The following is a 25,251-nucleotide window of genomic DNA, read 5'->3' as shown; positions in this document are numbered from 1 at the left end:
TGTATGTTTGTGAACTATCGTCTTGTCACAGCACACGGAGGACTGGTAAAATGATTTGTTGTTGGGTACAGGGCGGATTGTGCTTCTTTGCCACACCAGCTACTAACAGTGTCCCCACCAGAGACTGAACACCTTCAATTCCCAATCAAAGGGCGCAGGCCTCACCTGAAACCCTGGTGAACTCGGCTCATTTTCAGCTTCATGTGCACTGAGCTCTCTTAGCTTCACAAATTAACAAATACACACAGGCTGACTCTGAACCTAAATGCTGCAGTGATGAGTGAAACCATTCTGATCAGTCCCAACAGAAAGCTGCTCTTTATTATCACCTCCAGCCACTCTCATGTACCCACATCCCTAACCTAGTCCTCAGCCTGACTCATATTACAAAAGACCCTCCTTCTTAAAACTTGACAAGAAATCAGCTGTGATTGTGACATGACTGACACAAAGACGCTTTTTCCAAACCTCCAAATTAATGCTATACCAAGAAATGAGGTAAATATGGTAATTCCAGATACTTTTACTTCCTAAAATGCCAGCTTACACTGCAAACTCTGGACATGCATTTATGCAGGCAGTACAAGGAGTATCTTCACCAAATATGCAGAATGGAGGTTCCATCTCCATTTCAGAGTCCACATCAGCATTCATCAAAATCCCTAACCATAACCCCATGGAATCTTAAACGCTCTAAAATGCCAGGTCATTTCCTGCTCTGAGGTCAGCAGTCAGATGGTTGTACACGTTATGAACAGCAGCATATTAAAACTGGTCAAATTGAGAACTGGCTGAAAAACAGATGAATAGTGAATAGAATAGATGAATAATAGTTAGAATTGTGTTTTTGTTCAACTCATTTATGTTTAATATAGAGTTTGCGATAGATAACCACATTATATAATGTGTATGAGAAAGTAAAATCAGAAAATTAGGAAAAAAAAAATCACTTTATGAATATTTATCCATAGTTTTGTGTTTTAAAAATCTGTATTTTAAAGACTCATGTGTGATGAGAAACCCTGAGACTCTTATCCTAAGACGAGTCATTTTAAAACCGTAAAGATCTATAGCTGGATTTTCCTTTGTGTGTTGAATATGTGCTGGATTGTGCCAGAGTTCCTGCTTCTGAATGAAAAGCATTAAATGGTCTCAAACACAGTGAGCTCAAATGCTGGAAAGAGAGATGGTTTCTGATGCTCCAGCTCTCAACCTGAAGGACACAAAGAAAGCCACAGAGTGATAAACACCAGCTGTGAAGGAATCTTCTTATTTCTAGTCGACTTCTCTTATTTTGTAGGCACACACTAACTCTCCAAGGGTACATGTCATTAAGGCCTCATAGTGTTATACAATGGTTCACTGTTTCGCTTCGAGTAGAACTGATAGTGTCCTGAAGGCCCTATTCCCATCCTCAGTAACCATGACGACCAAGGTCTTACAGATAAGGATGCAGGGAAAAGCTCAGAGAGAGCTGCACGAATCCAGTTCCAGACAAGGATGAGTTGGGAGTCGGGCAAAAGGTAGAACACATGTAGCAGTAGACATGTGACAGCGTTTAGGTTTAGTGACACAGACAGGTGAAGAGTATACGACATTTGGGTATGGTACAAGAAATGTGTTGTAACCATGTGATGCCTGGGTTATATACTGTCCACCCTGCTGGACAGGACTTCTTGAAGAATTGATGTGACTAACATCCGATTCACTTCTTGACATACCGTATACAAACCGCTCAGCATTTTTTTTTCCTGGTGAACTCACATGAATTTCCACTGCACCAGCAGCCATTTCATGTCTCAGGTGTATGTAGCCACTGTGTCACAGAGTTCAAGTTATAATATCTACTATTAATTATCCAAAATGTTTCCAGCAATTTCCCAACTAGAGAAATCTGTGATTTTAATTGTGGTAACAATACGGTGTCAGTTGGCCGCCTGTCAATGACATATCACCTCTGCATATGGGTCAGTGTTGTGCTTGCCTGGTTGAAGCTCAAAATGGACTTTTGTCCAGTTTTAAAGCCACACACACTTTTTATACCTTGGTGGTTTTCAACTCTATATTTGAACCAGATGAAGGATTTTAGTCGTCGGACGTCTGGATCTGAAGTTATCAAAGAAAAAAGCTGAGTAAAAGTTAGACAGCTCAAATCTCAATCGCCCCGAGACGTCCTGTCTCCGCTGAACAAAGTTGGTGAATTTCAGATTTTTTTAGCGTGAAACTGCTTTATTCAGTGTTTCTACTGGTTGTAATCCCCTGGTCGGTTTGTCATGGAGAGGAGGAGACCTCTGTGGATAATTCAGCTGCTGGTAAAAACCTCAGGGAACGACTGACACTGAAGGGAATCCAAACCAGGAGAAGCTGGCAGCAATGATGAAGACAACAAATCCCATGATCCCACGTTAACCTTATTGTTTTGTTTGAGAGACCCCTAGCAACTGAAGTTACATACTGCGTGTTGAAGTTACACAAAGGTGACCTCTGTCTGAAGTTTATTCTGTTTAAATGTTTGTCTCTCAGCTGGTTTTTGCACTTATGTTTTGCTGTGATAACATGGACATGTTTCTGTTTAAATTATACTGATCTGATCCTCAGCGCTGCTGCAGCACACAGTGCGGACGAAGCCTTCATTTAAGATAGAGATTATGACAGTGATTAGCTGCTCTACAACTCAGTGAGCTTCGCCACCTATAACCCTTTTTCTACGCAGTTCAATTTCTGCAACCGTGTATCTTCATAACAGCACCTGGCATAATGGTACAGATAGTGGAGTGCATTTCACTGGATGTCAAATCACACGGTGCTGTCACAAAGAAAGTGTCAGAAATAGCATGAGCACTTCAGTTTGTTGGAAGACATGGAGGAAACGCTTTTGCATCTCCTGACAGGTTAGAATGTGAGATACAGTAGCACTGTTGTCATGGTAAATCTGTTGGATTTATAGTGTTGCTTTGTAAGCGAGGAGCCCTTTAGCATGGTGCTGACACAGAAACACCAAGACCTGGCATCTTAAAGGCCAGAGGATGTCATTTCTCTGGTGTCTCATGTGGGAGTCAGAAAAAAGAAAACACACTCTAACACACAAACACACACACACACACACACACACACACATTTTCTGTCCTGATGTACCTTTTGCTTCAAAGGCAAGGGCAAACTGGCTTACCAAGATAAGAAGATTACATTTGTCCAGTCACAGTGATTAAGATTTTACCTAAAAGTCCTCTCACCTTGTCGCCCTGGAGTAACGATAGAATTGACGTATGGATAACGTTGCGTTCTAATCAACACATGCGTTTGTGTCTGTCCTTCTGCAGTGGATGGAACAACAAGCTTCTGCGATTCTTGTTAATTCATAACACTGGCCTGACAAACAAGCAGAGCGCTGACCTAAATGACCCTAATTACTTATTTTACAATAGTAACATCAAGGAGCTCTATCTTATCTCTATCATAGCTTTATCTTAAGTATCGCGAAAATGCGAAATGCAAGGTTCTTTTCTAGTTTCAGACCAATGCAGTTGTCATTTTCCCGTCCAGCAACCGCGTTGTTTAAATAGCAAATATACCTGCCAGATCTGAAGTCAATGGCAGTATTTCACTGATATCTAAAGGGTGCATTATCAAGACAGTAATAAGCTCCTAAATTAGTACGGTACACAGAGCGCATACACTCTATACACGCTTCTTTGTGACATACTGTGTGTTGTATAAGGTTGCCATGGGTCATGGATGTCCCCTTGGACATAAATGAGGCCCTGCAGAGAAGTGTTCTTTCTTACTACCTGGTAAATCCACCACAGTGTTTCCCATTCATCACCTATAGACTAAATGTGTCCGAAATGAACCGAAGGTTTATTTACTCATCATATAACAGAGACAGTGTCTAACATTGTGACTTGTGCCGTTGCTTCTTTGTAGAACTGCGCGCAGTGCATTGATTCAAAGCCCTTCCACTTGCAGGGTGCACAGAGCTGCTATGTGCATGTAATGGGCTCACTGACTGAGACTGAGACCGAGTACGACCCTTTTGAACCGTGCGTCTGGTGCAGTGACTGTTAAATGAGCAAAAGGGATATGAACACGAAATGCACTTGGACTGTTGAAATAGAGCTCCATCTGTTACTGCTGAAAAATAGTAGCTATCAACAATTCTAACCATCAACAATAAATGCACTTATAAATACTAAATGATAAGGAACATGGGGAAAACAACAACATGATTAACTGGACAGGGACAAAGAGGGGAAATGCTGCCCCCTATGGAGGTGGATCAAGCAGCACGATCTTACACATTACACCTTTAACCACCGTCCACATGTCTGATTTGCTCTGTGAGTCAAATAGCACTGGTGTTATGCTTACTGATGGCTGTGTCCCTCACGTGGAGAGTCAGTCAATCCCTTAGAGCTTTGTAGGTGGAATTAATAACATGGCCCCTACTTAGCTATCAAGGGACCAAGCCATATCCATCAAAAACAGTCACAAAAGTGGGAAAAAGACTGGGTGAGGTCAATGCAGCTGCACAGACTGTTAGTAAATCAGAAATGAAATGAAACTCTTAATTCAACATATTTCTTTGATTGACAATGATAATTTTGAAGCTGAATCACTTAACAATTTCCTATGAACAATGGGTTGATTGTGTACATTTGAAATGTGTTGCACACAATTAGCTCCTGACTCTGATATTCAAATCATTGATAGGGTGACGTCAGGATTGAGACTGGAGGGATTTGACAGTGTGGGAATGCGGAAGTGATGGATAGAAATAGATTAGGGGCTGTATTATAGAAACTTCCTATCTTAAGTCTTAAGTGAAGACAGGAAGAGTATAGGAGACGATTTCCCATAATTTGATATCACAGAAGCAAATCCTAACTTTGGGAATCCTACTCTTATTTTCCTATCTTATCTCAGGTAGGAAATCTAAATACTCAATCCAAAATCGGTTATCAACTTTCATGTCTGTTACCTAGCAACCAATGCTACTTTTCTCACCTCATCTTGCTGAGGTATTTTTGTAATCCATTAGATTTTTATATTTGAAATGTACAGAAAATGGGACACAAGCGGCACTTAATATGAAGACAGATGAGTTAGAAGTCCCAAGATGTTCTTACGCTATAAAATCTCTCGTACCTATCCTAAAGTTAGGAGAGATTATTTACTTAAGATTTTGGGAAGTTAGGAGGTTTGTATAATACACTTTTCCTATCTGAAGCTGGCTTCTGACTTAACCCTAATCACCTTGGTTACCAAATAGTGAAGATGGAAGAACATTTAAGATCTGCAAGTTAGGAATTTTTCCTTGATGTGACCCATGAGTAATAGCCAATGTTTACCCATAGATTACCAAGGCAGATCATGAGGGAAGAGATTTCCCTTCTTCAACTTTTGCCAAAGCTTCATCACCAGTGGACGATTTGGTGGCCGATAAATCAGAGTTAAAGGGGCTGATCTCTCATATTTATACTAATCTGACCAGTTTAATTGGCCATTAAGAAGTTAACTCATGTAGAAAATGGGAGGAAGGCCCTAATTAAAAAATTGATGATGACTGCTGAGAAAGAATATGCGTTAGCAGTCAAAAGTTTTTGTTCAACTCTGAATAAAGGCAAATGCAACATAATTTGATTCATACAGTATATCTCCCATCAGAGAGGCCTCACTTAATGAACTAAGCCCAGAAGTACTCCCAAGTATGTCCAAGATGGAAATTAGAAGTGGGAAATTGTGTGCATTTTGGGAATTGTATTAATTTGTTTTCCTTTTGGAGAAATGTATGAACCTTGACCACAATATGCTACTTCTTTGTTTCTTTTAGGGGATAATTCAGTATTTCTAATATGTTCATTACAATAGTAATAACTCCAACCAATCAACGCAATACACGGTGCGGAAAACAAAACAAGTTATAGAGACCAACGAAAATAATATTATTCACTTACTCTTTACTTCTCTGAGCTTCACATCTTCATTTGTCTTCTTGTTTTATGCGTCTGCCAGTTCAGTTTGAAACTGAACTGGCTCCAAAAAAAACAGACTGAGTTGTTGTTGGTTGATAGTTGGATCATCCCAGGGGTGTAGGCCTGATTTTGACATTGGTGGACACATAAAAGCAGCTCTTGACTTGTTGTAAAGTAGCTCCTGGCTGCCATCCTGAGCATATCACCAAATCAGCCTAATTACCAAACACACAGGGTTAGGGTTGCCATCTGTCCTGTATAATACGGGAGCATCCCGTATTGAAAAATAAAATCCACTGTCTCTCATTGAATCAGTACGAGTTGCGATTTGTCTTTGTATTTCCATGCACACATCTGTTAGAATGAGGATGGTGTCTTCCTCACTTAGCCTACATAAACATCTTATTGACAGATGTTTGCTGCTTCTTACAGCCTTTTTTTAATTGTTACACTTTTCGTAGACTCTTGTAAATGTTGAATTCTTCCAAAAGAGGTGTAAATGGAGCTGAATGGTTGGATGCGGTTTCTCTGTCGCCACTTTATTTTGAAAAAATGTACCTGGAATTCATTATACCACAGTCTGGCCGAAGATAGTCAAGAAGTAAACTGCTTTATGCAACGGATGAATTTAGATGTCTATCTGAAGTCGGACTATTTGTTATAGCTAAGCCACGGTCAAAGTCTATCTTCCCACATGTAGCTACAGCCAGTGGTTATATTAAAATGTTTTGATAAAAATTCAGTAGCCGTTGGATATTGGTAGGGACATGTTCCTACTGCTCCAACCAGATCCTTACGCCTTTATCAGCTCCTGTATATTTTCATGGATTTATTTAAGTGATTTGTGAAATGGATACGTAGCAGTTTAGACAACGCTTCAAATCACTTTTTCACAGCAAGGGATGACACGACCCACTGAAATCCAACATATGAAAATGTGCACCATCAGGAGCATAATGGCCTGACAGCTCAGTGTATCATTGGAAGTGTGAATAACGATCTGATGGAAAAACCACAATGGCAAATAATGTTCTGTGGGGTTGCTCCAGTTAATGAGACTAAACAAAACAATGACAGCACAAACACAACCATGTTGAATCTAGACCGGAGGAGAAGTCTTCACTGTGGAAAATTACTTTACTGTAACTGATCCAGAATTTTAATCACCAGAAGCCACGGGGACTGTAAGGTGGAAGGTTGAAGTTGCAGAGCAGAACCAGAGAGATGTAGAGTTGGCAAGGATATTTATCTTTATATCATACTTCCAATTAAACCACTTGGAACGCAAATAGATCCATAAATACATGGACAGGTTTTCACTAGCTCGGGGCTCTGTGAGCGAGAGATTTATTTATAAAACTGCTTTGTCACTGCAAATGAAATATGGCTGCATAATTGATGTCAGGGAGATAAAGATTTAAAGACAGGTCCAGAAATGGGCCTGGTCTTCAGAGACTTGTTCTGTCCCATTTACATCTTCAAGCTTTTGACTTACTAACCCTGTGGGCTGGTTTCAAGATAACAAACAATAAAATATAGCTACTAACTCAATCCAACTAATTTAATCAAACCTGTGATTCCCAGTTAAGGCTAATTGTATGAACAAGGTTATTAAATAACCTGTGAGCACCACAGCTTTTCAGTTTTTGGTTGTGTGTAATGCCACATGGTTCCACATGGTGAGGAAGTGCCTGAAGTAAGAAACCAGATTGTGAGACTTCAGAAAGACGGAGACGCTACAGGAGCATCAGGAAGCTGCTGGACATGATCTGAAACATCGCTGCAGCAGTGGTTAGGAGGTATAGGAGGTAAAAGAAAGAAAAAAAGCATCGTGTTTACAGCTATTTAAAAGTGCTATTTGTAAGTTTTGCTATTGCTTCATAGTCATAGCTTAGCATTCACAGCTGTTGACCAGTTTAGAAGAAATATTGTGAGTTCATCAAACTTCATTCCTTTACTCGTCAACAGCCGTGTCCAGAGGTGGAAAGCAACGCCGATGCTGACTCGTCTATTTGCTCATTTGGTGATGCTGCGTGATGCTGCGTGATGCTGCGTGATGCTGCGTGATGCTGCGTGATGCTGGGTGATGCTGGGTGATGCTGGGTGATGTTGGGTGATGCTGCGTGATGCTGCGTGATGCTGGGTGATGCTGCGTGATGCTGGGTGATGCTGGGTGATGCTGCGTGATGCTGGGTGATGTTGGGTGATGCTGCGTGATGTTGGGTTATGCTGCGTGATGCTGGGTGATGCTGCGTGATGCTGCGTGATGCTGCTTGATGCTGGGTGATGTTGGGTGATGCTGCGTGATGCTGGGTGGTGTTGGGTGATGCTGCGTGATGTTGGGTTATGCTGCGTGATGCTGGGTGATGCTGCGTGATGCTCGGTGATGCCGGTGATGCTGCGTGATGCTGCTTGATGCTGGGTGATGCTGCGTGATGCTGGGTGATTCTGCGTGATGCTGGGTGATGTTCGGTGATGCTGGGTGATCCTGCGTGATGCTGGGTGATCCTGTGTGATGCTGCGTGATGTTGGGTGATGCCTTTGCTGCACGACAACCCCTCTCTGTCTTCCCTGACTTTCCTGTCTCTCTCCCACAGTCCGTATCATAATATGGCCAAAAAATAGCTTCAACAAAAATTTGAACTTTATATAGTGGTTGTCTTCCTTCATTCTTTGTGAGTTCATCTGTTCCCTATTGTTCCCTGTGGGCCTGCTACCTATATTTAGGCTCTCACAGCATTCAGTTTAAAAGACTGTGGTCTTCTTTTATATAGAAAAGATTCATGACTCCAGATGCAACGTGTTTATTTACAATTAACCAAAACCACTCGCTTTCTCTAACCATAATCGGTGTTTCTGGTTCAGGTGTTTGTTGCTCTCTGTGCTACGTCACCCAACTTCTTCCTTTGCTCCCGTTATAAGTACTACATAATAAGGTATTTGCACTGACGACCTGATGGGCTCCTTTTTTACATGAGGGCAGTCTCCGTGAATGAGTCTCTTTTCAGCTGTGCTCTGCTGGTTTTTTTGTTCTACCTCTTATAAAATACTCCAAAGGTTTTCTATTGGATTGTACTTGGCCAGGTCACAGTTTACACTTTTTTTCTTCTTCAAAAACTCTTTTGTGATTTTTTTACACTGTTTGGGATTATTGTTACATTGGAAAATTCCTCTCCTGTCTTGAGACTGAGAGTCATCTTTTCGCTCAGTACCTGTCGCTCCTCCTCTAGCTGTCTCTCTGCCATCCTCCTCCTCCTCTCCTACATCTCCCTCTTAATTAGCTTCTATCCCTCCCTGACCCTCTCTTGCTGCTTCAGCTGCTTGAAACCTAGAAATATTCAAAACAAATGAATTGGACAGCTAATCACAATGGGTTGCACTGTACAGCTTCCCCACGTGTGTCTTCTTAAGTTTCTAAGTACTGTTCTGCTAATAGCTCCGGTTCAGACTGTCTTTGTGCCTCCTCAGGACCAGTCTGTGGAAAAATATTTTCACTGTTCGTCTGGATTGAGGGAGCAAACATTCACTGTCAGAGCTAAAGAAGTAACTTTACATTGGAGAGAGAGAGAGCGAGAGAGAGCGAGAGAGAGATCTGACTGAGCAAGTGTTTCGATCTCACCATTCTCACAATAACATTTTACACAACCATAGACTTTTTCATGACTTTAGCATGCCCCCCCCCCGGGCCTTGAGCCAGGGCCATCTGTACCCTTTGCCCCCCTGCCCCCCCCTCCTGGCGATGGGCCTGCTGTCCGTGGAAGTTAACTTCATCCAATGTCCTTTGCACCGTCTGACCACTCACAAAACTTCTCATTTTCAAGTATAATCCTCGTGCAAAGTCAGAGGCGATGCAAGGCAAGACCCCTCCAATGAAAATCAAGTTTTTCACCTTGTTAACATCCAAATTATGTTTTTATATAATACGAGACATGATAAGTGAAATAATCTGTCAACACTATGACTAAGTGTTTCAGCCACTGCCAGTTACAAGCTAACAAACAACATAAACAAATAAAATTTCTCTCTATGTTTCTCACATTCAAACATAAACGTTATTTGTTATATTGATGGGTCAAAGTTCATGTCCTGCTGTGACCAGCTGGCAGGAACATGTCTTGTACTTAACCAGTTTCCAAGTGCCATAAACCCAAATTAATCAGTTTATAATTAAGCAGCGTATTAACTGACGACTTAATCTTGATAATCTAAAAAAAAAAAACCTTTGTCTAATAATCTGAAAGGTTAGCTAAAGTTAATTATGATCGTAATCATGTAATTATAAAATTAAAAAATAAAAATAAAGAAAATACTGTATCTCAGTTTGTTAAATGTGTCTCGTAATCATGGAACCTTAATTTACAATATTTTCTAAATTTGTTAATTAATTTGGATGACTGCACTGCATTAATCACTGAGACAGAAAACTAACACCCACATGATAAGATCAAGACGTAATTTTATTTTTGCATCCCGTTTTCTCTCCTGGACATTTGTCTGCAGATGTTTGTGTATTTATTCCTTGAACAACCTGCTCAACAAGTTCAGGAACATTTCATCTAACATTATGCCTAAAGCACCTCCTCATTATGTTCAATAAAAAAAGCACTGGCATTGAATCCTTCTATACGGAACGTGGTGGATGAGGAAATAAACTGAAGATATAAACTGATATATATATATACTCATACTTTAAATAGTTTTCCTCTGACCAGTCTTGTGGTTTCAGGGACACTGTTTCGCTGCAGCAACTTAAACTCTGAATGCTACAGAGCACAGTGGGAACTATCACCAATATTTTATTGATGTGTGAAGGGGGAGGTTGTGGCCTCTTTGTGTCCTCAGATTTCTGCACAGTCTGACTCAACCCCTGACAGAGTGTGGCTCAGTCAACCCCTGCAGAGCCTTTTGAGCATAAAAGGCTTACTGCGGGTACTCCCATTGCTTAAGGAGACTTCAGCAGCTTGATACACTTGGAGAAGACACTCTACTTAAAGAAAAAAACTGTTTTCCCTCAGTTTTCCTTATCGTGTGTGTTGCTATTTTTGGGTATTACTTGCATGATTCATCATCATTTTACATGAGGTTTCTCTTGTTCCATAGGACGTAGGGCCTATCGGACCGGACAGGAACTGGAAGGGCATTGGCATCTCTCTGCTGGTTATCTTGCTGGTGCTCTCACTCATTGGACTGTCCATTGTTCTGCTGTCAAAAGGTAAGAGTCCCTTATATATCTGCTCCCGAACATGATAATGGAAAATGGAGAATATGGAGGATGTTTCCTAAAGATGCTTCTTACGCCTCAAATGATTGTCACTCTATAAACACCACAGACATGTGATGACGTCCTCCGAGTGGAGAGGTGGATCAATTATGTTTCTCTCTCCCTTATCAGATCTACATGCACATTCACACTGTATACAAGGTCCCTTATCGCCGCCTGACATGAGGGTATATTTATCCTGGTAAATGCATGAGTAGCACCAACAGCACAATATCATACAGTGAGCCATGAACTCTGTCAGCCAGACGCTGGCAGCGACACCTCGTTATCTCATGGGCTGAGCAGAGTTTGAGTAAAATGAATGGAAAAATTTTGACTTGACTTGTTATTCCAGTATGAATGATCAGGTTCGTCTGTATTTAACTTTTTTTGTACTGCAAACTCTCGAGTTTGCTCTGCCTTAATGAACATTTTTATTCATCTACAATGTGTGTAGTCATAGACAGTGTCTGAGGTGAATGAAGCCATGTTGTAACTGTTTACTGAGACAATGTGAGGGGGAGGTGATAAATAGTGGAGCAGGGACTGAATAAGTCACATCTGTAAGAGATTTCCTGCCAGAATTATCCTTCATTAGATCTCACTTGTTTATTAAAAATCAGCTTTGTGCAGGTGCATTTGAAATATTTCTCCTTCATGTGTGTTTGTATGTTTATGCGCAGAAAGTTTGATTGTTTGAGGTTTTTATTCACCTTGTGACTTTTCTTCATTATTTGTAGCTGAATTTTAATGAGACTTCATTCTTTTCTTTGACAGCTGATTGGTTGTTGTTGGTGTATTTTTACCGTATCTTTTCCTCCCTGTATAGATGACAGTGGGAAACCCTTTGGTTCACAGTTGACACTGGACGACCTCTTTCAAAGAAACTTTCAAATACATGACCCTGATGCGAAGTGGATTAATGGTGAGTATGCATGAAGTTTGCACTGATATGAAATTTATGCTGGATAATTCTGTCAAACCCCAGATTACATTCAGTCACAATATTTTCACAATAAAGGTTTGGGAATGAGGAGGTCATGACAAAAGAAACTTTAGTCTAAACTTCAGGCAAATACAACACTTGAGCATTAAAAAGGATTCGTATGAAGGCTGAACGAAATGCAAAAACAAAAAATAAAAAATGATGTGGCGATTATTTTGACAGATATTTAGATTGTGATGAATGACAATTGCAGTTGGAGTTTTGCATTTAATTTTAACTGAAAAAAATAGGCTATGAAAATGGTGATGATGTGATTTTTGTGGGGCCAAAGATGCATGTTCCTTTGCATCTGGAGATTGTGATCTGTGGGTTGAGGTGTCTCTGTAGCACCACAACACAATACAAGCTTTCTGTTTCTCAGACTGCTGTTTCTGTTACAGTTGAACATCTCCAAACACAGGAATGATCCTACTGATTGTGCCGTGTTGTGAAATCTAAAGTAATCTTGCAACAAATTGAAAAAAAAGGAAATCTTGCTTTTCAAAACTGTGCAAAGCTCCACGCAGCAAAGAATGATTGTTTCACTGCTGCTTCAGAGTTCAGAAATGAACAGAAGAACAAGATGCATATGAATATGGCCATAACACACAGATTAGCACAGCATGTTGAGCTCTGTGCTCGTCCTCAGGCAGCATAATAATTCAATAACAATCCACACTACAAACAACATTATGTTCAGCTTCTTCCATACATAGGATTTACCCAAAGACTATGTGTTCCTAATTATTGTTTCAATATTGCTTTGGTCTATTTAGAAATTCCATAAAAAAATCAGATCATTGAAAATTCTGGCAGAAGGATGAATTCATGTAAAATCACACAGATTTCACAACTCCTCATGAGTTCAACGGTGTCTGAACATACAAACTCAGTCCTTCTATTTCAGGAACATCAAAAGCTCTCAAAGTCGAGAAAGAATAAAGTTTACCCTGGAAATCTTCAACAAATGAAAGACTGAAACTTTAACAGTGAGAATAATAAACACATTTAAAAGAAATCAAAGACGCATTGACGGGTGGTTTGTTTTGAATGCACTTCATCAGACTTTGAGCGCTTTGATGAAAACTTGTTCAATAATTTCTGTAAGATCTAAAGGATCACGGAGGAATTCCAAGCACTGCATATTTAAGCCTTTACACTGAGCCTGTGGTTTATTCTCTACATGCATAGTCTCACATAGCTGCACCTGCTTTTGGTTATAGGGGAAAAACACTCTGGGCTGTTTGCATTTCTTTAAACTATGGGCCGGGCGACATGGTATATAAGTAATGTAGCAATATTTTTAGGCTATATTGCAATACACTACATATATATCGGGATGTTTTGAAAATTACTTCCTAAATGCATGATTTAAATCTTTTGATACATAAATATTGTCATTTTATAGATCCCACGTGGAACAAGCCGTGATACATTGAGTATGTTCAATATATCAACATCACATCACAATCGTCTGGGGTGGTGCTGAGCGAGGATGCAGCGACGGTGCCCCTTAAAAATACTGTGAAAGGGGAATTTGTTTTGGTGTGAATATTTGCATATGGTGAGGTGGGAGCACTGGCTGATATCGGTTGTGCCAGACTAGTACATGCCTGAACCTGAGACTAGATTTGACTGTGCCCGCAATCTTAAAATCCAGCTGTGCCCAACTTGTCCTGCTAGGTGACCTGATGTTATATTTTCATCAGTAAGTTATTCCTTCTCTGAAGACAACACGTTTGCTTTAGACACACAGAAAACCATTATCACTAGTAAACAGACGTCTGCAGCCAAGCTAGCAGCTATGCTAACATCGGCTGACATCAGTTTGTTAGCATGCTGACAATTTGAATAAGATGACGTCTAGCAGGTGTGACGTTAACCGTGTTCGCCGGCTTGCATGTTAGCATGCCGACATTTGCTAATTAGCTTCAACACAAAGTAGGCTGAGACTGATGACTGTGAGCACTGAACGTCTGTACCAGATTTCATGTCAATGCATCTAAAAGTTGTTGTGTCACCAAAGTACACAAGTGTCAACCTCATGGTGGCGCTCCGGGAAAAGTCCCCGGATCAACAAAATCATTTAGATTGATTGTCTGGGGACCATGAACATCTCTACCAAATGTTGTGCTGATTCATCTAGACGTTTATTGCATTAGTGAAACATTTAACCATCTGGTTGCGCTACATAAAAGTCAGAGGATGAACAAAAAGTCAGAAGGCTTTATCCTCTGGGGACCAGAGGAATGTCTGTACAGAGTATCATGGCAGTCCGCCAAACAACTGTTGAGATATTTCAGTGTGAAGTGTTGACCCACCCAGTCTGTAGCTGTAGACACGGACCTGCCTGGTAAACCTGCAACGTCTCAGAGCTGAGGTCATATTTAACTTCAGGGTGAGTGCTGAAAAAAGACTTAACATTGACAAGTTTTAGTCCAACATTTTAAACCTAATGAAAACTATGAGTAACAAAAGATCATTTAGGTTATATATTTATAATGCCTTCAAGAACTATCTTTATTTGTATATGTGTATTTATATTATTATTGTATTCTCTGTTTTTTTATATTATTTCCTATGTGCATTGCTCTGTGTATTTTGATTATTATTATTTTTTATAATTTTTGCAGCTATATATTTATCTGAATTAAGTCCATTTTGCCCACCAGTATGCTAATCACTGCACAAGCTTTTGGCACGCCACACAGCTTCATGAGCCTGATGAAGAGCTGAGCGAAAGCGGATGCTCTAGTCAGTGTTAATTAAATTAAATTAGATCATTGATTATATTATTTTGCAGGTTTGGTGTGCAGTCTGAATACTACAATTATGTGTTGTGAGTTTATCTTGCAGTTTATTACAGTATGAGCTCAGGTCTAAAGCCTGGTAATGATAATGCACAGTGGTACAGACGTCTCTTCAGTCTGATTATTCTAATGAAGTTTCTGCTGAGTTGGCTGCGTCAACCCAAAGACAGCAGGTTACCGGGCGTATTGGCCTCAGGTGTAGGTACTTTAGTGTGTTGCTTAATGGTCTTCCTTCCTTTTTTCCCCAATACTCAAGATCAGTTTCTACATGCACTCATTACTCATCACAAGTGATATGATGTTTGATTGCATGTGGCACATTTTATGTAAGAAAACAATGATTAAAGTGAACTCTTGGCTGTATTTTAAGATTTATTTGCATTTACTGTACAACACAATGCACCATTTGTCACAGGTTTGAGGTAAGTAAGGTTAAGGGGTGGACCCAAATGCGGAGAAGGTAGCAGTGTCAAAGAATTTATTCCAAAACAAACCAAAGTCCAAACACGAGTCGCCGAAACACACATTAAACCTCACAACCAACAAACAATGATCCCACCAGGACAAGACAGAACAAGGGCTTCTTAAAGGAACGGAACTGATTAGTGATGGAGAACAGGTGGGGAAGCAGACACAGGTGGGACACATCAGGGAATTAACCAAAGGAAGCAAAACTAGAACTCAGACACTGGGGCGACATGACTATCAAAATAAAACAGGAAGTGCATGGGGAAACAGAGCACAAGACAGGGAAGACAAAACTAGACATCAGAAACACCCAAACCAGAAACACTCAAAACCCAGAACAGAAACCCAAAACCCTGGAGCCTCCAGGCTGAGACCATGACACCATTTTAACGCAACGATAAAGTCATATCATGATGATACTCGCATGTTGAGTCACAGTCAGCAGTTGGAAATGAAGCCTGAATGGGATGCTGAGAGATGTTTGTGCCACCGTCTTACTGTTCCCTTTGTTTTTCTTAAGAGGCTCATCCAAGAGACTCTTTTCCTGCTGACGCCATAAATAACACATCAAATATGACTTTTTGTAATGGAACAGTCTTTTTGTTTTGGAGCCCCGGTGGATGGTTACTGTCTGGCTGTTATGTGGTATTGTTGCTTGTCAAGCTGTCTGAGCCTTCCCTCTTCCTGCTGTGGTTGCCTCCTCTCAGTCACGCTCAGTCTGAAAGCCTCTCCTGCTCCCCAGCCTGTCTCACTTGCCCCAGAAACAAAAGTCCTTGAGCAACTTTGAACAAATTTCCTTTGTCTTTTTGTATAATGGTTTTCCCAACAGGGTTGGCTTTATCAAAAAAATACATCTCCTTTTGTTGTAAGTCGTTCTTAAGAGAAATAAATAGAAGTGAAAACTCTCAATGAAAACTTTCATAACAAAACTGTTACTACTGTCATCATCTTTTTTGTAATGGGGGTAAGGAGAGGGGAAAACATAAGTCAGTAAATCGATAAGTGATTATAATGTTCATTGGTATTTGGTGTATGTGTGTGTTCGTGTATTGAGTTTAAAAACATAAAAAATAAACACTAAACAAATAAAAAAGGTATAATATATACGTACACATACACGTACATACATATACAGGTATTGTTCCCATCATCATTCTACTAATATGAACATGTATATAATAATAATTATAATACTGATAATAATATCATCCTCTTAATTGTGCGTGTGGAAATGCTTGTAAATTCCATTTAGAAAGTAGTTTAATTAGCATGTGATAATTAGCCAATCAATGATCACAACTCCCCTCCAGGAGTATTTGACATGCAGGTCGTCTAATTCAGCTGTGGAAATTTTTCTTTTTAAATGTTAATTGATTTTTGCTCCACTATGGGGCAGTGGAGGAAGCTGAAAACTCAAAATGTGACAGATTATCACATTATGAAGTTGATATTGCCAACACATTAGTTAACAGTTGTCTATTGACTCGTCCAGCAGTTATGGAGCCACATCATCGTTCATTTGGAGTTGTTTTTCTGAGCACCTGGTGGATGTTAAGTCCCAAAAGCCTTGGTTTTGTTTCCGCCAACTCCTGAGAGAAATATCTGCCTCTTTAGCTGCTAAATGTTCCACTATGTTCACCAGCTAGTTGCTGCTGTTCGGTGCTGAGCAGCGAGCGTACACCGAGTTCATTAGAGCATTTAGATGACATGATGACAGCAAAGCTGGGGGATGATTCTATGTGTCTGTACGAGTGATCCCAGTCATACTCACAAAGGAATTTACCGCATTGTAAATATAGATATATTGATTAGTGCAGTTTTAAGCTCAGTGAAATCAGTGTACTGGTCCTAACCGTGTGCAGAAGTGTGTAAACCCAAGCAAACCTAGCAAAGAGCAGTTAAAGTTAAAGTACCATAATTGTGCACAATTCTTTATGCTCATGCATGAAGCTTTTCTGATTGCACTAGGCCACTCTGCAGTGAGGTTAAAAACAGAGCATGACACAAATGACAAATGACACTAACTGCAATCAGTTGTTTCAAAATAATCACTAGCTTCATGAAAAATCACTCTACTGGCAGATTTATGTTAATTTGAAAAATTAAAAATGTAATTCTCAGATGTGTTGTGCCGAGTTGTGCTCACTTTGATCAGTGCTAATAAATAACTAAAAACAAGTTTTTTCGAACCTGACAAAATATTCATATATTACTGTATTCCAAATAAAGTAATATGAATTTTTATGATTATGAAAAAATAACCATCAAGTCACTGTCTGCTCGTTTAGTCGAACTTTGTGTATTTATGAGCAACAGAGGCACCTGACTGAACACCTTCTATATTATCACACAATAACACACTAACTGAGCGGAGCTGAATTTCCAAGCTGGAGCTCTTTAGCAGCTTGTCGAGCTCTCCATCTCTGTAAAGCCAGATCAGTACTGGCTCTACAGTTGGACTGGGAAACAAATTCCACCTTGGACGACACTGTAAAAACTTCACTTTTTTGGATTTTGACATTCCACGGGCCGACCGGGATTTGAGGCAGTAGTTCCCGTGACCTGTCTGTCTGTGCTCGGGTTTTATCTCTTCATTCGTCTTTCTTTTTGGTACGAAACCTTGGTTTCTTCAGTGGAGGAAATTCTGGAAGGTCACTTTCACCTGAACACCGAGTACTGCACTGTGCCATCTCACGTGTGGGCGGAGCCTGTGTTTTTACAGTTTAAGAGGAGGGACTCACATGCACTAACACGCACGTGCTACTAGACCAGAGACCAACACAAAGACCAGAGAAGCTCAGACGACAACACATTCAGAGGGAATGGGACTTTGCTCTCTGCTTAGGACACCATTACTCCACTATATCTTTACATAGAACTTAGCTGTTTGCTGATATACTATTGTTTAGAATCTCATTTATAGAACTTTTAAAAGTCTGGCCTCTGCTCACCAAGTCAAACTTTTATTGCTCCAAAGCACAAACTGATGGTTCTGTATCTGCATGGTGTTGTCGGGGTGATTACATGATTCAGCAGTCCTCGGCCAGGCATTAAGATATTCTTTGAAACAGGCCACAAACTAACTGATATTTTTCCACAGCTTATGTACTACAGACAGTTACATGAGTGAAAGACTGGCTGTATTATTATTACAGTTTCTTCCAGTTGTAACAAAAAAAAAAAAAACAGCAACAAGAATCACAGGAACACACTGGGTGAGAGGAGAGCATCCGCACTGTGAACAGCTGAGCTAATCAGTGCTGTTAATGTTAACAATCGATCAAAGGACTATGTGTTATGTGTAAGGTGTCACTTGGAGTAATGAACCGCAACTCCGCGGTTCCTCTCAGCTCCATTTAGTGTGTTATTCTATTTTGGATTATTATTGTTTTTGGTTTTCTGGCCGGAAAAGTTTCATCAGCCGTGTTCCAGGAGTACCAGGCAGCTGTTTCCAGCAAAAAGCTCTGATAAACCCACTGGACACAGTTAGCAACTAGCTAGTGAATGTAATTGAGTGTTTAGCAGCTAAAGAGCCAGATACCTCCCTTGGAAGTTATACTGCATTTACTCATTTGGCCAATGAAAGCATTTGTCCAATGAGTGCCAGGTTGGTGGAGACCAAAAAAAACAAAAACAGGGTGAACTAAACGGAAGCAGCTGACATCCTTACTTTTACTCCCTAATGTTGGCTAAGCTCCAAAAACATTTGATTTTACAATTCCCATAATGCAACTCAGCAGAATCTTTTCGTTAGTCTCTAAATTCCTGTCTTTCAAACTGAATGGCACCAGTTTGTAACACAGGCTTTCCCTTAAAAATGTGTTCTTGCTAAACTGAAATAAACTTAATGATGGAGCAGAAAACATCATCCCTCCTTGTGTTAAATAAGTACTACATTAGGGTAAAACGCCCACTTATTTACTCAAAATTCTCCATCCATCTTGAATCAACAATGTCTGTCAACAATAAAATACACGTCTGCTGTTTTTACTGATACCACGTTGTCAAACTCAAACTTGGCTTTTTTCTTCACACCACAATATTAAGCTCAAGGGCTCGAGATGTGTGATTTATCAGTTGGGTAACAGTGTCAACAGTGGCGAAACTGGGGATTTCCTTTAATTATTGCCCTAACAAAGCAGTGGCAAATCACTGAGTATCTCTGACACTTTTAATCACAGCTGAGATTACATGTCACCTTTATCCTCAGAGCTTTTTCTGATGGAACTGTTGTCAACTCTGGAGGGATAGCAGCCCAATTTTCCAATTACTGTCGCTGTAAAATGTTTCATAAAACCACTGATTTGATACATGTGCAGCATATAAAATATGCACAAAAGACTGTGGCTTGTTTTGCTGTGGGTAAGGGTTTCCAAATGACAAAAGCCCTTCAGAGGATTTCTTTATCAGTGACCCATCTGTCTTTCATATTTATTTTCCTGTCATTATGCTTAAAGTGTTTTGAGTGTTTGCTAGTCTGTAGCCCTCTTGCCTGAGATTGATGCCACCGAGCTTATTCATTGACATTTACATGAGATGGGGACCTCAGAATGATTTAGACCTGTCAACCGCTTTAATGGAAATCAGGCCTCTCTGGACTGTAGGACTGGTTTGGGATTAGACTGGAGTTAATGCAGGCACCTCCTGTCACTTTCTCCGCTCTTAAAAGTTGAAGCTTAATCTCACTGTGCCGAGTTTCTTAGACAGATCCTCCTAAATGAATCTTTGTTGTTGTTGTTGTTTTCTTCTCTCTTGTCAAATACTTTGTCTCCTCTGGGGCAGCTTAATGTTGGACCTATTTAACCCCTCCCAAAAAATCTTAAGGCTCCTGCTGTCTACACACCATCAGCCTGAGCAACTGTTTTCTTGAAGAGGAACCAATGATACGAGACTGTCCTGTAAAAATTTTGCCCATAGGTCATCTGTGCAGCTAGTTGCTTTTTTTGTTGTTAGGCAACATCTCCTATGACAGGAGCAAAGGAAGAAGTCAGGTGACGTAGTAAATAGAGCGACAAAGTCCACACCAGGAGGGGGTTGTGGTGGATGGATGGGTCAACGAAACATAGGAACTTCACAGGAGAGCAGTTTATATTGTTTCTATTATCCATGACCGTTCAAAAAAGGCTAACCACATCGTTATTGTTGTAACCATGACAACAAAGATTATGTAATTTTAGGAAAGTACTTATTTTAACCTGAATCATGATCTTTTCCTAAACCTAGCCAAGTAACCTAACCATTACCATTTATTATTGCAACCATAGCGACGAAGATCTAGTGTGTTGCTGAATTGACGTGATGTACACGTGATATGAAATTATGACAAAATATAATACAAAACACTCACATGTCGACAATAGATGCCACTCGATTGAGTTTATTGTGCCTGTATTTGTTTGCAGGTCATAACAAACCGGGAAATAACCAGAACATCAGCTTCGGTTTCATAGACAATACTTCAGGAGATTCAGGAGGTTTATCCATGATGATGTTGTATTGACCACTGAGCAACATCAGATCTTAGCTTTCACACATACACTACAAATGCATTGGCTGGGTATGTCTTCACAGCGGTCTGGTCAAAGGGGGTTCAGTTACAGTAGAGAAGAAATTTTAAATCAAAAATCATTCCTTTTCTTTTTATGACCCAGAAAAGTTGGTAGTCTTAGTTGTTAACGACACAAAAAAAGAGGGTACAAACGACATACAGTATATGGTTGTTCAGGTTGTAGGACTTGAATGATTCCCACTATCCATGAATAACAGAATAATGTTCATGGACAATTGAGGAGCACACAGTTTCCATCCAAACCTTCAGCGCCGGTGAAGGAAGTAGTGGTCCCCTATAGCTATGTTAAAGTACATTTGTTGAGGTCAGTTCAGCGGAGGGTTGCGTAGAGCACCGACTTTCATGGTGGCGACCAACCTTTCCCTTCCATCACAGACTGACATCTGTGTCAATAAACATTCTGTTTCACTTCCCTGATGGTATGGACACACTTTATGTGATCGGGGCGTTTTTCTGCAAATTAAATTAAGAGTGGCACAGCAGTCAACATCACACCACATAACCACAAATCCATGTGGCTTAAGTTGCCATGGCAACACTGCTTTGCACAACATAAGGTTAACAATAGTCCAGACTGTTTATCATGTTTAGAGACAGCTTTACTTTGACCTCTTGCCAAGATAAAAATCAAACAAATCCAAATTTTCCAGCAAACTTAATTATATTTTGTCAGTTGAAAAACTGGTACAAAAAAAAAAATAAATAAAGAATTACTATCTAAAAATGGAGTCTTACATTTAAAATGCTGTCTACGTCTAATCAAGTGTTTCTTTGTTCGCAGCCTGTCACAAAGATTTGATTTAGCTCTTTGAATATATATTTGTTACACAAACACAGAACTTGAGTGTGTGTGTGTGTTTCTGTCCTAGGGGAAGAAATCATCTTTCAGAGCTGGGACGGAGATGTTCTGAAAGTTTCCACACACGACAATGAAACAGACCTCCTGCTGAAAAACTCAACATTTGTAAGTAGGACAGCGATTTGAACATTTTTATTGTAAGTAAAATAATATTATTACAATAATGCTTCGTATATAAAATAATTATTTTGCTCATCATTACAGTGGCAATCCACTTTGCCATCAGCAGGTTGCTTGTTGTTGAGTGTCAGTTGGTGCTGCATCAAGACATAAGCTTATATGGTTTGTGTACCCATGCTGTATTCTTCAGAAGTCGAATGAAAAAAATAGCGTTGTTGACATCGCATCCATTTCTTGTTCTTCCCACAGGCGACTTTTAAGGCATCAAAGTTTGCAGTTTCTCCAGATCTGAACTTTGTTCTTCTGGGATATGATGTCAAGCAGGTGAGAACCTCTTAATATTCTGATTGCATCTACTCTGACACTGGTGTTTGGCTTGGAGCTGCTGACAGTTCATGAACTGAATTGGAGATGTGACCGACATGGAAATATCTTTCAGGTCTGAATCAATGAGAAACCTGACATGTTTTATTTGTGAGAATGAAACAGGAACAGTTCAGAATCACATACATAAGCCCTGTAGTTTTTTTAAACAGTTTAAAAACAGTTTTTCTGAGGAATATTGCAAGTTTCAGTCTCTGTTTCAATTAATGAAGGTGTTTTTACTCTTGATAGTATCTGTATCAGAGCCTCACATGTTGGAGGTTGATGTTTGTGTATGCATTAAGTCCATTTAGGTTTAGAAATTCTACCATGCGTTTAGCCTGGTGGTGATCCTGAAGGGCAGTACACATCGAGTTAGGGTTAGTGTTTTAATCTGTCACTCGTTCGTTCAGAGATAATCATGTCATTAACGATTGCTAAGGGGCCCCCAGTTTAACTATGCCCTTTCCAGTTTCATTGTAAACATATTTCCAGGGTTGTCGCTTACTTTTGTCACGAGTTTGAGGTAAGTAAGGGTAAGGGGTGGACCCAAATGCGGAGAAGGTAGCAGTGTCAAAGAATTTATTCCAAAACAAACCAAAGTCCAAACATGAGTCGCCGAAACACACATTAAACCTCACAACCAACAAACAATGATCCCACCAGGACAAGACAGAACAAGGGCTTCTTAAAGGAACGGAACTGATTAGTGATGGAGAACAGGTGGGGAAGCAGACACAGGTGGGACACATCAGGGAATTAACCAAAGGAAGCAAAACTAGAACTCCGACACTGAGGCGACATGACTATCAAAATAAAACAGGAAGTGCATGGGGAAACAGAGCACAAGACAGGGAAGACAAAACTAAACACCAGAAACACCCAAACCAGAAACACTCAAAACCCAGAACAGAAACCCAAAACCCAGAAAACCAAAAACCAAGAAAGTCCAAAAAACAAAACCCTGGAGCCTCCAGGCTGAGACCATGACAACTTTTCCCCCATGATGCACAAGATACTAAGTTGAAAAATTTAGGAACACACTGAGAACTATAGTGGAAGAGTGAAAATTTATCAGTGTGTTTTTCCATAACCTTTCCTTCTCCTTAACCGTTTTAAATCATCGTCACTGAGCTATTTGTGGGCCCAGCTACGCTACACCCAGGGAAACAGCTGTGGTCAAACAAATCAAACGTACTTTAAATCAGTGCCTTGCCATCCTCTATAATATTCCAGCTCGTAGATACGTTTTCCTACGCACCCACTACTGACAGGAGACTTATTCGTGAGTTCCGGGTGAAAACCTGAAAGAAGAGTTGTGTGCCCTTTGTTGGTTACACTGGAGTACCTACCCAATGTAACTTCAAACCTCGCAGGTGTAACATGGAATTTAGTGCTGCCTGTTTACTTCAATCCTTCAGAGTTTGGCGTAGTGGCCAAGTTTCCAGTTTCTATGGCCAATGTGCAACAGAAATACTCCATCTGGAGGTCAAGTTGTGTGATTGGTGTCTTGTGTGCAGAAAAGCTCTTTCGAACACTTGGCGCTCCAAATGGAGATGAAATGAAATCCTAGGGTTTGAAGGGGTTAACACATTTCTAAATCCTCAGTATCAGTGACCTTGGGTCGAAGCTGCATTGGTGTTCTCTCCAAATGACTCAACATGTGTCAGCTGACAGCGTAGGTGTTGACCCAGTCGGACACTGCCCAGGTATGGTGACCAGGTGTATTTATAAGTGATGGGTATAAATGAAATAATACTGACATTTAAATGTCACGTAGTAGTCTGTGGTAACAGGAGAAGAACATGTCTGCTGTAGGAGTATAACAGCCATAATACTGAAAATATGCAAAAAGGTACATATTCACATACAAAAGCATATTCACCAATGTCCTTGACCCGACTTCTCCCGGTAACCTGTTGTCTTTTGTACATACACAGCTGATTGTAGTCAGTGTTATTCCTCACTGTGGTGAGAAGAGCGCTTCATTCAGACTACGCAACACAAAAATCTCTTGACCTACTTTTTGAATGGAACAAAGCTAATTGTATGTCACATCTGATTGGCCATCTACAATCTCTTTTTAACACAAGTTCATTTGGCCGTTGTTGAAAACACTGAGGCACAATACAGTGCTTTGAACAAATGTTTGAAGATCTACAACTAGAGCAGAGCGTATTGTTATTGGGTTTTATGGAAAGCCAGTTAAATTAAAGCACACTTGATGTTTTCAATGAAGGGCACTGTAGCAGAGTCAAAAGCAAAGTAAGTTTCATTCTTCTATGTCCATGTGCACAAAACTATGTTTAACTGTAAAAATGCAAACGCCTGCTAATAAAGGAAAGTACTTGCTAATGATGTAAGATCATAAAAGTGTCGATCCCTGAGAATGTCTGTCCTTGGAGATTATTGAATGATTCAGTGAGAGAAAAGGTTCATTTCTCTCTTGGGTTCAGACAATAGAAGTTAGCACAATGGCAGACAACACAACAGATGAACACAATAATACCTATTCAATGCAGTCCAACACAACAACCACTGTTATGATGGTGTTGTCAGTTCCTCTCTCACTTTTATATAATTTTGTCAAACAAAAGAAGACACAAAGTTTTCCATTATAGGGGTTGTTGATGTGGATATCAGCGACTTGAATACAGAATCATAACCGTTGTTATTATATAGACTGGCTTTATTTGTTTTAATCATGCTGTCTAATCTAACCAATCATAAAGGTTATTATAGTGTAGGCTTTTTGCAGCCTGACAGGAACACCGGCAGACCTATTTGTCTATGGGTCTGATTAACTGTCTAATCCCAAAGCACAAAATAACATTATAATTCACAT

At 40.1% G+C, this 25,251-nt stretch overlaps 1 protein-coding gene across 1 annotated transcript in view; it reads left to right on the top strand.

The window, feature by feature from the left end:
* The window catches only part of LOC111663461 (inactive dipeptidyl peptidase 10-like), a 133,150-nt gene that overhangs the window by 68,549 nt on the left and 39,350 nt on the right, over nt 1-25,251 (top strand). Inside the window, exons 2-5 of the mRNA XM_023417671.2 lie at nt 11,073-11,184; nt 12,062-12,157; nt 21,934-22,028; nt 22,293-22,367. Of these exons, the coding sequence (XP_023273439.1) occupies nt 11,073-11,184; nt 12,062-12,157; nt 21,934-22,028; nt 22,293-22,367 (378 nt within the window). The remainder of the gene's footprint in view (nt 1-11,072; nt 11,185-12,061; nt 12,158-21,933; nt 22,029-22,292; nt 22,368-25,251) is intronic.

The sequence above is a fragment of the Seriola lalandi genome, unplaced genomic scaffold (genome assembly GCF_002814215.2).
Source record: "Seriola lalandi dorsalis isolate HSWRI2012SDOR001 ecotype SW California unplaced genomic scaffold, Sedor1 jcf7180002054576, whole genome shotgun sequence".
NCBI classification, from domain to species: domain Eukaryota; kingdom Metazoa; phylum Chordata; class Actinopteri; order Carangiformes; family Carangidae; genus Seriola; species Seriola lalandi.
This window is presented reverse-complemented; position numbering and strand designations above follow the sequence as displayed.